Source organism: Chionomys nivalis, chromosome 2 (genome assembly GCF_950005125.1).
Source record: "Chionomys nivalis chromosome 2, mChiNiv1.1, whole genome shotgun sequence".
Lineage (NCBI taxonomy): Eukaryota > Metazoa > Chordata > Mammalia > Rodentia > Cricetidae > Chionomys > Chionomys nivalis.
Window position 1 is genome coordinate 82372828 of NC_080087.1, and position 14763 is coordinate 82387590.

General features: G+C 49.4%; 1 protein-coding gene and 1 non-coding gene across 2 annotated transcripts; both read right to left on the minus strand.

Annotated features, from left to right (window-relative positions):
• Window positions 1-769: 769 nt before the first annotated feature.
• On the minus strand, window positions 770-868 carry LOC130870591 (small nucleolar RNA SNORA31). The gene has a single exon (XR_009056735.1). It is a non-coding gene; the product is annotated as a small nucleolar RNA SNORA31 (small nucleolar RNA).
• A 5752-nt stretch (window positions 869-6620) lies between these two features.
• Window positions 6621-8261, minus strand: LOC130868977 (interferon lambda-2-like). The gene is made up of 6 exons (XM_057761062.1): window positions 8252-8261; window positions 7983-8164; window positions 7397-7474; window positions 7041-7184; window positions 6856-6942; window positions 6621-6773 (listed from the first exon to the last, which is right to left on the minus strand). The coding sequence occupies exons 1-6, from the start codon at window positions 8259-8261 to the stop codon at window positions 6621-6623; spliced, it is 654 nt and encodes a 217-aa protein (XP_057617045.1).
• Between the last annotated feature and the right edge of the window lie 6502 nt (window positions 8262-14763).

Consider the following 14763-nt stretch of genomic DNA (forward strand, 5'->3'; position numbering starts at 1 on the left):
CCAGCATGACAAATCCTTAGGTTCTATTCATGGTGGCTTCAGCCTGTAACTTGAGCATATGGGAAGAGGTGGCAGGGGAGTCGGGAATTCAAGGTCATTTTTGGCTAGGTAATGACTTAGAAGCCAACCTGGACTACATAATACCTTGTCACAGAAAACAATATGATAAGATGGGAAGGAGTTTAGAGCACACAGTGCTCCTATAGAGGAGCTGGGTTTGGTTCCCACCATCGATGTTCACAACCACCTGCAACTCCAGCTCCAGGGAATCCAGGGCCTCTGCCTCCATGGGCAGTCCCCCAAACACATGTACAGATACACACAGGCAAAACTGAAAAACGAAATCTCTTTAAAAGTAAGAATTTTCCTGGAGGTGGTGGCACATGCCTTTAATCCCAGCACTTGGAAGGCAGAGGCAGGTGGATCTCTGTGAGTTTGAGGCTAAACTGGTCTACAAAAGCTAGTTCCAGGGCAGACTCCAAAGCTACACAGAGAAACTCTGTCTAGAAAAAAAAGTAAAAAGTCATGTATAGCTGGGCGGTGGTGGCACACGCCTTTAATCCCAGCACTCGGGAGGCAGAGGCAGGCGGATCTCTGGGAGTTCGAGGCCAGTCTGGTCTACAAGAGCTAGTTCCGGGACGGGCACCAAAGCTACAGAGAAACCCTGTCTCGAAAAACAAAAAACAAAAACAAAAAAGTCATGCATTTCTAAATTAGGCCAATTTAGCTATAACACAATGTATCTATTTTCAAATATTTTTTTCCATATACATGTACTCTCCAATTCAATCTGGACGGTCACAGAGACAGACAGGAAGCACGAGAGCCTTTTCTTTGGCATCTTAGTAAAATTTTTTTTTCAAGATAGGGTTTCTCTGTAACTTTGGGGCCTGTCCTGGAACTTGCTCTGTAGACCAGGCTGGCCTTGAACTCACAGAGATCCACCTGCCTCTGCCTCCTGAGGGCTGGGATTAAAGGTGTGCAACACCATTGCCCGGCCAAATTTTCAAAAAATATAATATATATATATATAACATTTTGGTTTAAATTTTTGATATTATAATTTATTTTATATGTGTAAATGTTTTGCCTGCTTACATATCTGTATAAATGTCCCTGCCAAGTACCCTTGGGGGCTGAAAGGGAGAGGTGGATACTCTTGGATTGTGTCTGCAGATGGTTTTGGGCCATCATGTCAGTGCTGGGAACTAAATCTGGGTCCTCTGCAAAAGCAGCAAGTGCTCCTAACCACCAAGCCCTCTCTCCAGCCCCTCATTTTATTTATTTATTTATTTTTAATTTTTGAACAGGGTTACACATAGCTATGGCTAACTTTTTTTTTTTGTTTTTCGAGACAGGGTTTCTCTGTGGTTTTGGAACCTGTCCTGGAACTAGCTCTTGTAGACCAGGCTGGTCTCGAACTCACAGAGATCCGCCTGCCTCTGCCTCCCAAGTGCTGGGATTAAAGGCGTGCGCCACCACCGCCCAGCTATGGCTAGCTTTTAACTCACTGCATAGTGGAGGGTGACCCCAAACCCCTCATCTTCCTGCCTCCCCTCCTGAGTTCTGGGATTAGAGGTGTGGGGTACCACACCTGGCTTTGTAGACAATCTCATGCATGTACGCCATTGTACTCTGCTCGTACTCAGTCCCGGTCATGTATCCAGTTCTCCTCACAGCTGGAGTTCAACATCACGTTTCCTTCTCTCTGATCTGGGATGGTCCATAGCCTTTCTGCTTATTCTTTTGTGATGCTGACATTTAAGGAGAATTTAAGGTAGCACTCCATCGACTGTTTCCCTTGGATTCATCTGGTTCTTTCTTGTTGACTTAAGTTCAGGGTAAACATGAATTTTCCCAGAATAATTCAGAAGCAGCACTGTGTCCTTGGTGCGTCCTGTTGGAGGGAACACTGTGTCTTTCCATCTTCTTCTGAGTGATTAGGGGAAGCTGGAGCCAGCTTGGTGTCTTCATTGTAAAGGTTTCTATCCTTCGCTGGGAGGGGGAGTAGCTCAGTGGGTAGAGTGCTTGCTGTGTCTGCACAGGGACCTGAGTTCAGATCTCTGGCACCCACATAAAAGTCAGGCACTGACGAGGGGGTGGAGATAGGTGAATAGGTGAGCTTAGGGGAGACTGAGAGAGACCTTGTCCCAAAAATAAGGTGTTGACATCTGGCCTCCACACATACATACAAAATTTCATTCACCTGCACATGTGCTCATGCATGTGTGCATGTACGTGCACACATGCAGACAGAAACTCACACACACACCGAAGTTTCTATCCCTGAGACAGGTGTTGTGATTCATGCCTGCAATTCTCACACTGGGGAGTCAGGGACAGGAGAGTGAGTCTGAGGCCAACCTGGGCTACATCGCATGATTCTGTCTTGAACACTAAGGCAAGCAAGAGTTCCGTCCTTTCAAGTTAAGAGGTAACCCATAGGGTGATACTGTTACCCCAAAACTTTTTTGCCAAGGCTGTAACATCAGGTGACCCTTGCCACAATCAACGCAGCCTGTAACTTTGAAATGCCAGGGGCCCTGATTCTCCACAAAGACAAAGTCAGTACTGCAAAAGTAAGTTTGTGTGTGTGTGTGTGGTGTTTGTATGTGTGTGTGGTGGTGTGTTTGTACGTGTCTATGTTTGTGTGTTTGTGGTGTGTTTGCAAGTGTGTGTGATGTGTGGCTAGTGTGTGTGTTATGTAGTGTGTTTGTTCGTGTGTGTATGTGTGCATGGTATATTTATATGGGGAGACCAGAGAATGACTTTGGTGTTGTATCACTCCTCAGGAATGCCATTCACATTATTATTATCATTATTTTCAAGACAGAGGTTCTCTGTGTAGCCCTGCCTGACTCAGGATTTGCTCTGTAGGCCAGGCTGGCCTCAAACTCACAGAGCTCCACTTGCCTCTGTTCCTTTTGGTGCTAGGATTAAAAGTGTGTGCCACTGTAGCGAGGAGCTGCGGGCCGCTTCCCGCCACCTGGCTCCCAGCCACTGGCTAGCTTTATCCAAAAATAATTACATGGAAACTGTATTCTTTTAAACACTGCTTGGCCCATTAGTTCCAGCCTCTTATTGGTTAATTCTCACATCTTGCTTTAACCCACATTTAGTAATCTGTGTAGCACCACGAGGTGTGGCTTACCAGGAAGGATTCAGCATGTCTGACCTGGCAGCTGGCCCCATGGTGTCTGGCTCCCTGCCTTCTTTCTCCCAGCATTCTGTTCTGTTTACTCTGCCTACCTAATTTTCTGTCCTATCAAAGGGCCAAGGCAGTTTCTTTATTAACCAATGAAAGTAACACATAGACAGATGACCCTCCTCCATCATGCCACCACCACCCAGCCACATTATTTTTTTAAAAAGTTGTTTTGCTTGTTATTATCAGATGTATGTGTGGTGTCTGCACATGATGCACTTGTGGGAGGGCAGAGGACGACTTTGTGGAGTTGGGTCTCTCCTTCCACCTCTGGAACCCAGGGACTGAACTGAGGCTGTCAGGCTTCCACAGAGGATTCCCCACTCTCCGTGGCAGCTGGATGATCCCTCACTAACCCGTTAGGCTAGACTGGCTGCTGAGAGAGCCCACATCATCTCCTTTGCCTGCCTCCTCAATGTCACTGTGCCCAGCTTTTCACATGGGTTCTGGGGGTCAAACTCAGGTTCTCATGCTTGCAAGGCAAGTGCTCCACAGATTGACTCATCTCTCCAGACCCCTTCATGTTTTCAGACAGGAAAACATTGTGCTCCTCCTGAGTGCCAGAATGCTACCAGTCAGCAGACATGGCGTCCTCTCAGTCTCCCTGGAGACCGTTCTCTACAGATTCCCCATAGCCCTAGGCTCTTTTTCTCTCTTTGTTCAGAAACCCTGGGGAAAACCAGCCCAGAGTCCTTCCCATTGACTCCTTAGGCTCTCCAGAGCGATGAAGGTTCAGGACCACGGACAGGGAACGGAGCTGTTAACTGCAGAATGTTTCTTCATTACTAGTGCCTCGCCAAGGATTATTCTAAATTATTTACATTTATTAACTTTTCTTCTGTACTTTTTTTTTGGTTTTTCGAGACAGGGTTTCTCTGTAGCTTTGGTGCCCGTGCAGGAACTAGCTCTTGTAGACCAGGCTGGCCTTGAACTCCCAGAGATCCGCCTGCCTCTGCCTCCCGAGTGCTGGGATTAAAGGCATGCGCCACCACCGCCCGGCTGTACTTTTTTTTAGGGTTGAATGATTCTTGCTATGTAGCCCAGGCTGGACTGGAACTCACCATTCTCCTGAAAGCTGGTGTGACCCTGGTGCACACTGCCCAGCCTGACCCCCTCATTCTCTATGTTCATGAACTTCATCAGCTACACCTTCCTGCCTACAGAGGCTGGAAAACTGTCATTTTCTCAGACTGCCATCCAGCTAGGCTCGGCCTTACTTAGATTTCTCCATTCATGTGCTCTTATAAAAGGTGTGAAGGGGGATCTGGAGAAAGTGACGCATCAGTTGGCAGAACAATCATTTTCCTTCCTCCTCCTGGATATACTTTGGTGACGGTCAGTCCCTTACTGTAGCACTTCCTGGCTGAAGGGCCTTTTTAAAAAAATACTTTTTAGCTTTTATGTATTTATTTTCCTTTTATAAAAATTGATTTTATTGAGTTATACGTTTTTCTCTGTTCCTCTCCATTTCTTTCCCCTCCCCTTCAACCCTCTCCCATGCTCCCTACACTCCCAATTATTCAGGAGATCTTGTCCTTTTCTACTTCCCCTGTAGATTAGATCCATGTATGTCTCTCTTAGGGTCTTCATTGTTGTCTAGGTTCTCTGGGATTGTGAATTGTAAGCTGGTTTTGGCTGAGGGGCCTTTTAGGTCCTACTGGGGGAAACTAGTTCCTAATTAAGCAGCCAGCACCCCAACCTTAGGAAAAAAGAGATTCCCTGGAGGCTTGTGTCTGTAGCTGGGCTCTTGGAGCCACTGTGCCCGAATGGTCAGTGTAGAAGCTACTTCTTCAACTTCTTTGACTTCTCTAAGCCATTTGACACCTTACAATAGATTGCTTTCTGCAAGAATTGACTACCTGGACATGGCCCCATGCCTGTGAAAGCCCCTGGCAGTCTTTTGGGGAACTGAAGCAAGAGGATCATCCGTTCACAGCTAGCCTGGGCTACAAGCCAGGCTCTGTCTCACGAAAACAAAACAAAATTAACTGTATCTCTCTCCCTCCATCCATCCTTCCCTCCCTTGTCTCATGTACCCTAGGCTAACCTGGAACTCACTTCATGGCTGAGGTTGACCTTATACTTCTCAGATTAGCCTGAACTCACATTATGACTGAAGCTGACCTTATTTATACTTCTGATTTTTCCTGCCTCTACCTCCCAAGTGCTTCTCTTTTTTCTTCTAGTTTCTCTTCCATTCTGCTCCAGGTCTGAGAGCTGGGTTGGGAGACAGGAGGGGTCTAGGATGCTCCTATCGGAAGACACGTTCAGATGTAACCATCGGTCCATGAGAGCAGTGTTTTCAGTCCACATTGTAGACAATAGATGAGCATTTGGAGGGGGCTACAGGGTCTCACATAGTCCAGGCTGGTGACAAGCTCACAGAATGGACAAGGATGATTTGAACTGACCCTCCTGCCTCCACCTCCTGGGTGCAGGATTTCAGGCATGGACTATCACCAATTGACTAGGCACATCCTGGTTTACTCTGATCTCTGTGGTCCAGAGAGGCTGCCTGTGTTAAAGGGCCGGTGGTAGACAGCACAAGCTGCAGACATCCACGGTAAGGTTCGTGAGAAGCAAGGCTGAGGACGTGGCTCAGAGGGTCCGTCCCTGCCTGCATGCGTGAGGCTGTGAGTTCAGGTTGTGGCATTGAACGCCGAGGTGGGGGCTCATGCCTGTCACTCCAGCAGGCAGGGGATGGGAGCTCAAGGGAAGCCACAGTAGGTTTGAGGCCAGCCTGGGCTACAGGAGACCATGTCATCATGAAGCATTGTCTTTGGGAAAGGAATGCTGAGTCACCTCTCTGAGCAGCGCACTGACTCCACGCAGGTTCCAGAAGAGAAGAAGACAGAGTGCAGAGAACTTTATCCACCAAGGTGTCTTTGGTGAAGCGAGAGTGGCTATGGTTAGAGCCCAGCACACTGGTGAACTCCTGCAACCCCAGCATTCCAGAGGGGAAATGGGAGAAACAGGAGTCTGAGGCCATCAGCTATAAAGCAACCTGGAGGCAAGCCTAGGCTACCAGAAGCCCTGTTTCAAAAGCCAAAGCAAAGCATAGCACAGAGAAGCCTGAGCCAACACCTGGAACCACAGAGACGAGATGCTCCCTGAAAACCCAGGAAGAGCCCAATACAAACGACTTGCTATCGACTCAGATGCAGAAAGCAGTAGCCCACGCTAGACCACAGGGCTCAAGGCAAGCAGGAGTGTCTTTGGAGAGCTGGAGTGGTGGTTCTTTTGCCATGAGAACCAAAGAAAGAATCGACGCCAAGATTCACACGACACACCACAAGGTCTTTTCTCAACTTGTATTTGCAGATTGTTTACAAAAGTAGAAAAATAGACATTTTGTGGGTCTGAGAACCCACACACATAAATAAATACTTTTTAAAAAGTCGTGAAGGGCTATAAATTAAGGCGGGGGGCTTGTTGAGTCCACACAGTGCCGCTGGCAGGAGGATCTGAGCTCAGGACACTGATCTCCCATGGCCACACACATCAGGTCCCGGAGAAGCAGGCGCATGAGGTTGGAAGTAACAGAGGCCTCCAGGCAGCCGGGGGTCTCCTGAAAGGACAGGGCTGGCTCAGGGGCTGCTGGGATTCAGGTCTCCAGGCTCTGCAGATCCAGGTCCCCTCTCCAGACTCACCTTCTCCTGGGCTTCCTGGAGCTTGTGCAGCCAGCGGGAGAGGCGGTGACTCTGGGACCCGGGCTCTGCTGTGGGCTGAGACTGTGTCTGTGGACAGAGGAGGGGACTGTAAGCCTGCTGCTGGGACACAGGAAGTCCCCGTGGCTGGAGGCACAATGTGGAGGAGCCAGGGACCTAGGACTCACACAGGCCCTTAGCTGGGACTGGATGTGGCGCAGCGTGTGAAGAGGCTGGTGCAGGATGGGGCCCAGGGCTGGGTCAGTCACGTTCTCCAGGACCTCCAGTGTCAGGGCCAGATCAGCCTGCAGGGCCTTGGGGCGCTCCTGGACCTGAGCAAGGAGACAGGAGAGAGAACACGTGAGGGACCCGGGGAGGGGAGGTCAAGGGGGACTGGTCAAGGGGACAGGACGGTGGACAGGGCAAGGGACAGAGAGAGGCAGAGGGCAGGGGACAGACGACGGGTCTGCTGTGGACAGAGACGGGGAGAGCAGAGGCCCAACAGTGGGCTGCTGAGGGCGGGCCAGGTCTAGCCTCAGCTCACCTGCAGCTGCTGTAGGTCCCGGCCACTGGGGAAGAGGCGGGAGCTGCACTTGACATCTTTCTTGAGCAGCCACTCTTCCTGGAGAGCAAAAACACAGTTAGCCCATATAGGAGAGTGAAGGTTAGACCACTGCATTGGGGTGAGGGTGGTCACAACAGGAAAAGGGAAGTTCACTGCCAGAAAGATGGAGGCTCCTCCGTGGTAGCAGATACTAGACAGCTACTGTACTAAGCGTGAGAGATAGCCCAGTTTGGGAAGAATGGAGTTCCCTACTGTGGGAGAGTCTGAAGTTAGCTCACCGAAGAGAGGGAGGAGATTAGCCCACCGGAGGACTGTGGGCTTAGAATACTACAGAAAGAGTGGATTATCTGTCCCCACTCAAGAAGGGTGGTGATTAGGCCCACTGCAGCAGGGGTGGCCATCAGTCCGCTGCAGGAAGGGCTGAGGTTAGCCCACTCTAGGAAGAGTTGAAGTCTGCCCACTGCAGGAAGTGTGGAGACCACTTTCATCCCACTTAGCACAAGTGGTGAAGCCCAGAAAGGGAGGACTGGAGGCTATCCACTCAGGAGGGCAGAGGCAGACTCACTATGACATCCCTGGCCTTCCTGAAGGCCTTCAGCTCTTGCGGGGCCAGAGACTTGAACCGGGCTAGGTCGCATTCCTTTGCATCTGGTGGGAGCCTGGTGTCCCCAGGCACAGGGTGAGCGCGGGTTCCCGTCAGCACCGCGGCCAGCAGCAGCAGCAGCAGCAGGAGCAGGCGGCCCCCAGCTGTTTCAGAGTCACAGAAGGACAGAGTGAGGGCTGGAGGAAGGGGGCCGTGCGGACACGCCCCCACGCACCAGTCTGGGGCCTCACCTGGCTTCATGCTGCTCTCTGGGGTCTGTGAGGAGTTGGGGATTCGGGTGTGCACTCGAGGCTGTCCCCGGGTTCCTCGGTCTTGCTCGGCGTTTCCGTGTGGCTCTCAGCCTGTTGCTGTGTCCTGGCTGAGACTGTACGTTTTCTGTGCCTTGCCATCCCAGCTCCATGCTTTTAACCTGGCCTCGTGGGCAGCCCCGGCTGATGTAGGAAAAGCGAAAACAAGGCTGGAGATTGACACCAGCCACCAGGGCAGCCCAGACTGGGGAAGCCCGGGAGCAGGGCGGGGCCAGAGCAGGTGAGACTCCAGCGAAAGAGAAAGTGAGGAGGAAACATCACCTGGGGCAAGGTGAGTCAGGAGAGTCCCACAGGAAGCGCCAAACAGGGGCAGGTTCAGGACCCAGCTAGGGTCCTGTGCCACATCCCGCTCTGGGGTGCAGAGATTTTGCTGCTATAGAAAGACCTGACTTCTGCTCAGTGTCCCACCCAGGGAGTGGAAGGGATTCCCAAGAGTCGCCCAGGGGACATAGATTTGCCTGCAGGCCTGGGAGGCTCAGAGTCAGGAACCCCATGAACCCATGAACCTACTTCCTTTGAGAGAGAATGCAGGTGCCCAACTCACCATGAAGTACTCTTTCTTCTCTCTTTAGACCTTCAAAGTGTTAGACTCCCTACCGGGATTTTCATCCACTGTCTGTGTTGATGCTCTCCCTGGATCCCTCCCTTCCACTTTCAGTTTTCCAATTTCATGTTGCATGTGCTCCCCCCCCCAAAACTTCGTTTTCTCTCCCCAGGCCCACTTTCTAGTTTCAGGATGTGTGGGAGGCTCCCGTGTGACGGGAATGTATGCTGTCTGAGACTGAGATACCACTTTCTCCCGTGATAATATCCTGTCCTTTCATTGCCCTGAACTTTTTGGAGTTTCACTTTTTCTCTGTGGCTGAGTGAAATCCTGCCATATATGTTTCCCACGATTCTCCTTATTTGTTTGCTGACAGACAGCTGTGCTGGTCTCCTTTTCTGTTGCTGTGGCTAGGGCAATTGTGACCACAGGGGTGTGAACGTCTCTGTGGTGGGGCTTGGAGCCTTTTGGGTTTTGTCCAGGTGTAGAGCTGGTTGTTCTCTTTTCTATGTTGTTTTGTTATTTTATTTTATTTATTTATTTTTTTCTGAGACAGGGTTTCTCTGTAGCTTTGAAGCCTGTCCTGGAACTAGCTCTTGTAGACCAGGCTGGTCTTGAACTCACAGATCTGCCTTCTCTGCCTCCCGAGTGCTGGGATGAAAGGCGTGCGCCACTACCTCCACCTGTATCATTGGAATTCTGATGGACCTTACAGCGCAGGTATAGATTACATATGGTAATATGGTCATTTCCACAATTTTAATTTTGCAGGTTCAGGAGCCTGGAAGAGAGAGATGTCTTCTTATCGTCTAGTGCGTCCTCAGTTTCTTCTTTAAGAGTCTCTAAGCTGCCAGGAGGTGGTGGCATACTGTCTCGAAAAACCAAAAAAAGGGGCTGACGAGATGGCTCAGTGGTTAAGAGTTCTGCCTGCTCTTCCAAAGGTCCTGAGTTCAATTCCCAACAACCATCTGTAATGAGATCTGGTGCCCCCTTCTGGTGTGCAGATGTACATGAAAGGAATGCTGTATACATAATAAGTAAATAAAATCTTTAGAAAAAAAAAGAGTCTCTAAGTTTTCACTGTAGAGAGGCCTCACCTCCCTGATTAGATTATTCCCAGGTGTACCTTTGCTTACTTATTTTTTTTTTTGTTTTTTTTTTTTTGGTTTTTCGAGACAGGGTTTCTCTGTGGTTTTGGAGCCTGTCCTGGAACTAGCTCTTGTAGACCAGGCTGGTCTCGAACTCACAGAGATCTGCCTGCCTCTGCCTCCCAAGTGCTGGGATTAAAGGCGTGCGCCACCACCACCCGGCTTGCTTACTTATTTTCGTTAGTAAATTTTGCTCCTTAAAATTTGATTCCACACATGGATAGGATGCATTCCGACCACTCTCTCCCCTTCTACCTATTCCCCACTATTTATCTCACCAAAACAACTGTGAATGAAAAATTTTTCCTAATTCATTCTCAGTAAATTTATTATTGGCATTAAAGAAAACTCTACTGATGGTTTGAGACAGGGCCTTGTGCAGCCAGGCTGAACTTCAAATCAACGCATAGATGACCTCAAACTTCTGATCCTCCTGCCTCTGTCTGAAGGCTGAGATTCCAGGTGTGCTCCACCAGGCCCCATTTATGCCGTCCTGGGACCTGAACCCAGGACTTCACGCGTGGCAGGCAACGCTCTATCACCTGCTGTTGGGTGCAGCCCCAGCTCCATAGCAGCTCCTGGTGCCTGTAAGCTGTTGTGTCCTGCAATGTCGCTGCAAGTGTCTGTCAGCTCTGATGTTTTCTGGGGGACTCTAGAGGGTTTTCCGTTTTTGTTTTTTGTTCATTTACCCTTTCCTCATCCTTGTATTTTGGGGAAGGGGAGGAACAAGTTCTCTCTATGCAGCCCAGGCTGGTCTGGGTTCTTTGTGTAGCTCAGGATGACCTTGAGCTTCTGTCCCTCCTGCCTCTGCCAACACGCCCGGGAAGATCTGCTCTGATATGAGTGGACCAGGATCTCAGTGTAGGTGTGCATGTGACAAAAACCTTGTCCAAGGTGATGAGGAAAACCATTTATCATGGAGCTTTCTTTTAAAAAAAGGTTTACTTTATTATTTATTTAGTTATTGGTTTTCTGAGACAGGGTTTCTCTGCCCTAGAACTAGCTCTGTAGACTAGGCTGGCCTCAAACTCACAGAGATCCCCATGTCTCTGCCTCTCAAGTGCTGGGAGTAAAGGCGTGCGCCACCACTGCCTGGCTATTTTAATTCTTTGTGTGGCAGTGTATTCCTACATGTATGTTTGTGTATCTCTTGCAGCCAGAAGATGTCATGAGAGCCCTGAATTGGAAGCTATAGGTGGTTGTGAGCCATTGTGTGGGTGCTGGGAATCAAACCCAGGTCTTTAGTACCTTTAGCCATGGAGCCATCTCCTCAGACCTAATTTTTCCATTTCTTAAGAGGCTTATATGTGCTGATTTCACAGGAATTCTGCATATTTTAAAAGATATGCACTTGGGTCTGGAGAGATGGCTCAGTGGTAGAGAGTACTGGCTGCTCTTCCCGAGGACCCAGGTTCACTTCCCAGCACCCACATGGCAGCTCACAACTGTCTGTAACTCCAGCTCCAGGGGCTCTGAAACCTTCATACTAATGCACATAAAATAAAGTTAAATGACTTTTACAAATTTAGAAAAAGATATGCATCTATGTTAATGGTTCATGGCCAGCTCTGATATCACAGGTTAACCTGGAATTCACTATGTAATCCAGTCTGGACTCAAACTCATGAACCTCCTGCACCCGCTTCAAAATACTAGAATTTGGTTCTCTTCAGAACCAATCTGTGTGAAGAAGCCAAGCATACAATTACCTTCATTTAGAAATCTTTTATCATAAATTTGGTCATTTGTCTCTGAGTGGAAATGCCATCAGCAAGGGCTGATTCTTTTCTTTTTGTTTTGTTTTTTTGAGACAGGGTTTCCCTGTGTAGTCCCAGCTGTCCTAGCACTCATTCTATAGACCAGGCTGTCCTTGAACTCAGAGATCCTCCTGCCTCTGCCTCCTGAGTGCTGGGATTAAAGGCGTGCGCCACCACCGCCCAGCTAGATTCTTTTAGTAAACCATTTAATATTCTAATACACAATGGGCCTGGGCATGGTGGCCACCAGAAATCTGGGGTCCAGCTACTGCTAGAGGAAGAGGTGTTAGCATCTAGTGTCACCTTCCTGGAATCCTCCACTGTTCAATGTCCACAGGACACCCAACCCCACCTCCACCACCATGTGATTCCATTTCTGCCCTCATGAGGCTATGGCATCAGAGACCAAGGTTAGGGCCCCCGCAGGTCAGACCTCTTCCCCTAGAGACTCTCTCAGGTTGGCTAGGACTCGGGATCCACAGATGGTCTAGTGACGGTCACACCAAGGAGGTGACAGTCACACAGAGGGGAGGAGACTGCCTGGACCCCAGCAGCCTCTTCCCACCCAGCATCCCCCCTCCTCACCACGCTGCGTACTCAGTGCCTGCTGCTACAGCAGGGCCTGCCCTCCACTGTCCCCTGGATGGTGTGCGGAGCGCTGCCCGCTTTGGCCAATGGTATCTGGATGATCCGTGGCGGCTTTTATGGGCCTAGATGAGAAAAGTTCACAACCAGTTTCCCCAACTACCTTTTCAGATTATCAGCTCTGGCTCCAGGCCTTGTGTAGTTTCAATCAGCAAGAACTTCACCAACCAGTAACCCTGTGCCAGGGTGGCAGCTGCCCAACCCTCAGATAACAAACCCCAGTTTTCATCTCCTGAGTCTGTCTTTGCCTCAGCCCGTGTTCTTTCTTTTTACCATGACTGTAATCAGCTCTTCTATAGAAGTCACTGCCTACCAAGTTCTTCCTATCGGATGCAAGCCGATCATATATTCTCATTACCAGAAAGCTTCCAGAAGTGAGGTTCCACCATAGGCAATCCTGTAGACGGAACACTGAGCCCCTAAAACATAAACAGATTTTCCCTATATACACAGATTTCTCTAAGTGTCAGGGTCTGGGGTGTGGCTCAGTGGTAGAGCACCTGGCTAAAGTCCCCCAGTGAGGGGCTGGGGGCGTGGCTCAGGGTAGAGCACTTGTTTTAACTCATCTTGAGGGGCTGAAGATGGGGCTCAGGAATATAGGGCTTGCCTGGCAGGGGCAAGGCCCTGAGTTCCATCTCCAGCAAGGAAAACGATGACAATTTTTTTTCTAATGTTGCTACGGCCCCAAGACCTTTATTTCTAACTCTCTCTATTTTATTTGTTTGCTCCTGTATATATAGACCCCCTTTTTGTCTCCTTCTCTATACCTGTCCATCTCTTCCTGTGGATCCATCCACCCTCCTCCTCTCTTTCATATAAACACCCCGATGGATGTTTGTCTCTATTTCAACATCTCTGTTTTACTTCAAACATTAAAGCTCCTACTTCTTTCCCTGATAAAACTAGCAATTTGTGTTCACTGGATGAAGCTTGATAATCACAGAACTCCACGGTACCATTGTCTCCCTCGTGTTTCACTTCTCACCCGCAGGAGTTTTTCCAGCGCACGGGGAGTCCCGGTGCGCTTCCGTGTTGGCGTGTGCTCTGGTTATCAGCATTGGCTCGTAAGTACGCCATCCCCAGCAAAGCTTCCAATCTGTACAGCTACACTCAGTCTTGGATCCCACCCTGGGGAGGTGCATCTATTTTTGACAATTTGTAACCAGTTCTTTCCTTTTTCCCTCCCATCTGTGAGCAATGTCTTCCAAATTGGATCCTTACTGTCTACAGTTTGGTAGCCTGCCTTTTACGTGTTTTGCGTTCTCCCACGTCTTTGCGTGCTCCCGTGGTTTAATTATAGCATATGGGTTAGGACCCAGCAGGGAACAGATGGCCTGACCAGTTTAGGATAACGGAGATGAGTTTGAAAGGGGTGGCAGTAGGAGAAAGTGGCAGGGGTGAAGTCAGGACCCTGGGGCCAGCAAGGGGCCGGGAAGGGCACTGGTAGGTCTATGAGGAGGGGGACAGGGTCGTGTCATCGTTCAACTTGGGGAGGAGGAGTGGAGAGGGGAGAAACAGATCATTTGGGGTTCTGCAAGGAGAACCCTATCTTCTCTGTCCTTGGCCCTATGACTTAACTGCACCCAGTAAAGGCCAAAAGTCTTGGGTGGTCCTGAGCATGTGGGAAATATGGAGAGTGTCAGTATTCAGGCATCTGTACTGGCCTGCCTTTGGGGTCCTGACAGGAGTGTCAGTATTCAGGCGTCTGTACTGACCGGCCTTTGGGGTCCTGACGGGATACATCCTTCGCTGCAGCCACTAAGAGCACGTCCTGTGCTCATTCCCTACGTTCCCTTATAAAAGCTGGGCCTGTCCACCTCCTTTTTCTCGTTTCCTCTTTCTCTTCCTCCCTCTCTTCCTCTCTCTCTCTTTCCCTCCCCCCTCTCGCTCCCTCTCTTGTTCTCTTCCACCATTCTTGTCCCCAGGGACCAGTCTCTGCCCTCTTCCCTGCCCCTTTTCCGATAAACTTCCCATGTGAGCCTTGTTGCATGGCGTGACTTCGCTTTGTGGCGTTTTTGAAATTACAACAGAGAGGTCAGGGGAGTGTGTCCTGTACACACCACTGTCCCTCCTCTCACTCTGGCAGATTTGCCTAGTGACTGTGGGTTAGCACGGGGCTGACTTGTGTTTGCCTGGAACCTTATTCCAGGGTTATTTGTTTTTGTTACTTTTACCGATTTAACTGATGGGGTTTGTGGGAAATTGTGTAGTGAAATTTTAAGTTGTATAAGAATGAATAGAGTGATTGTGGTTGATAGAACTGTGATAAATCATGTAGATGTGTCTAATTGTGGCATTCACTACGGAGACTTAACATCTCTAATTTTAACTTAAAAGGTT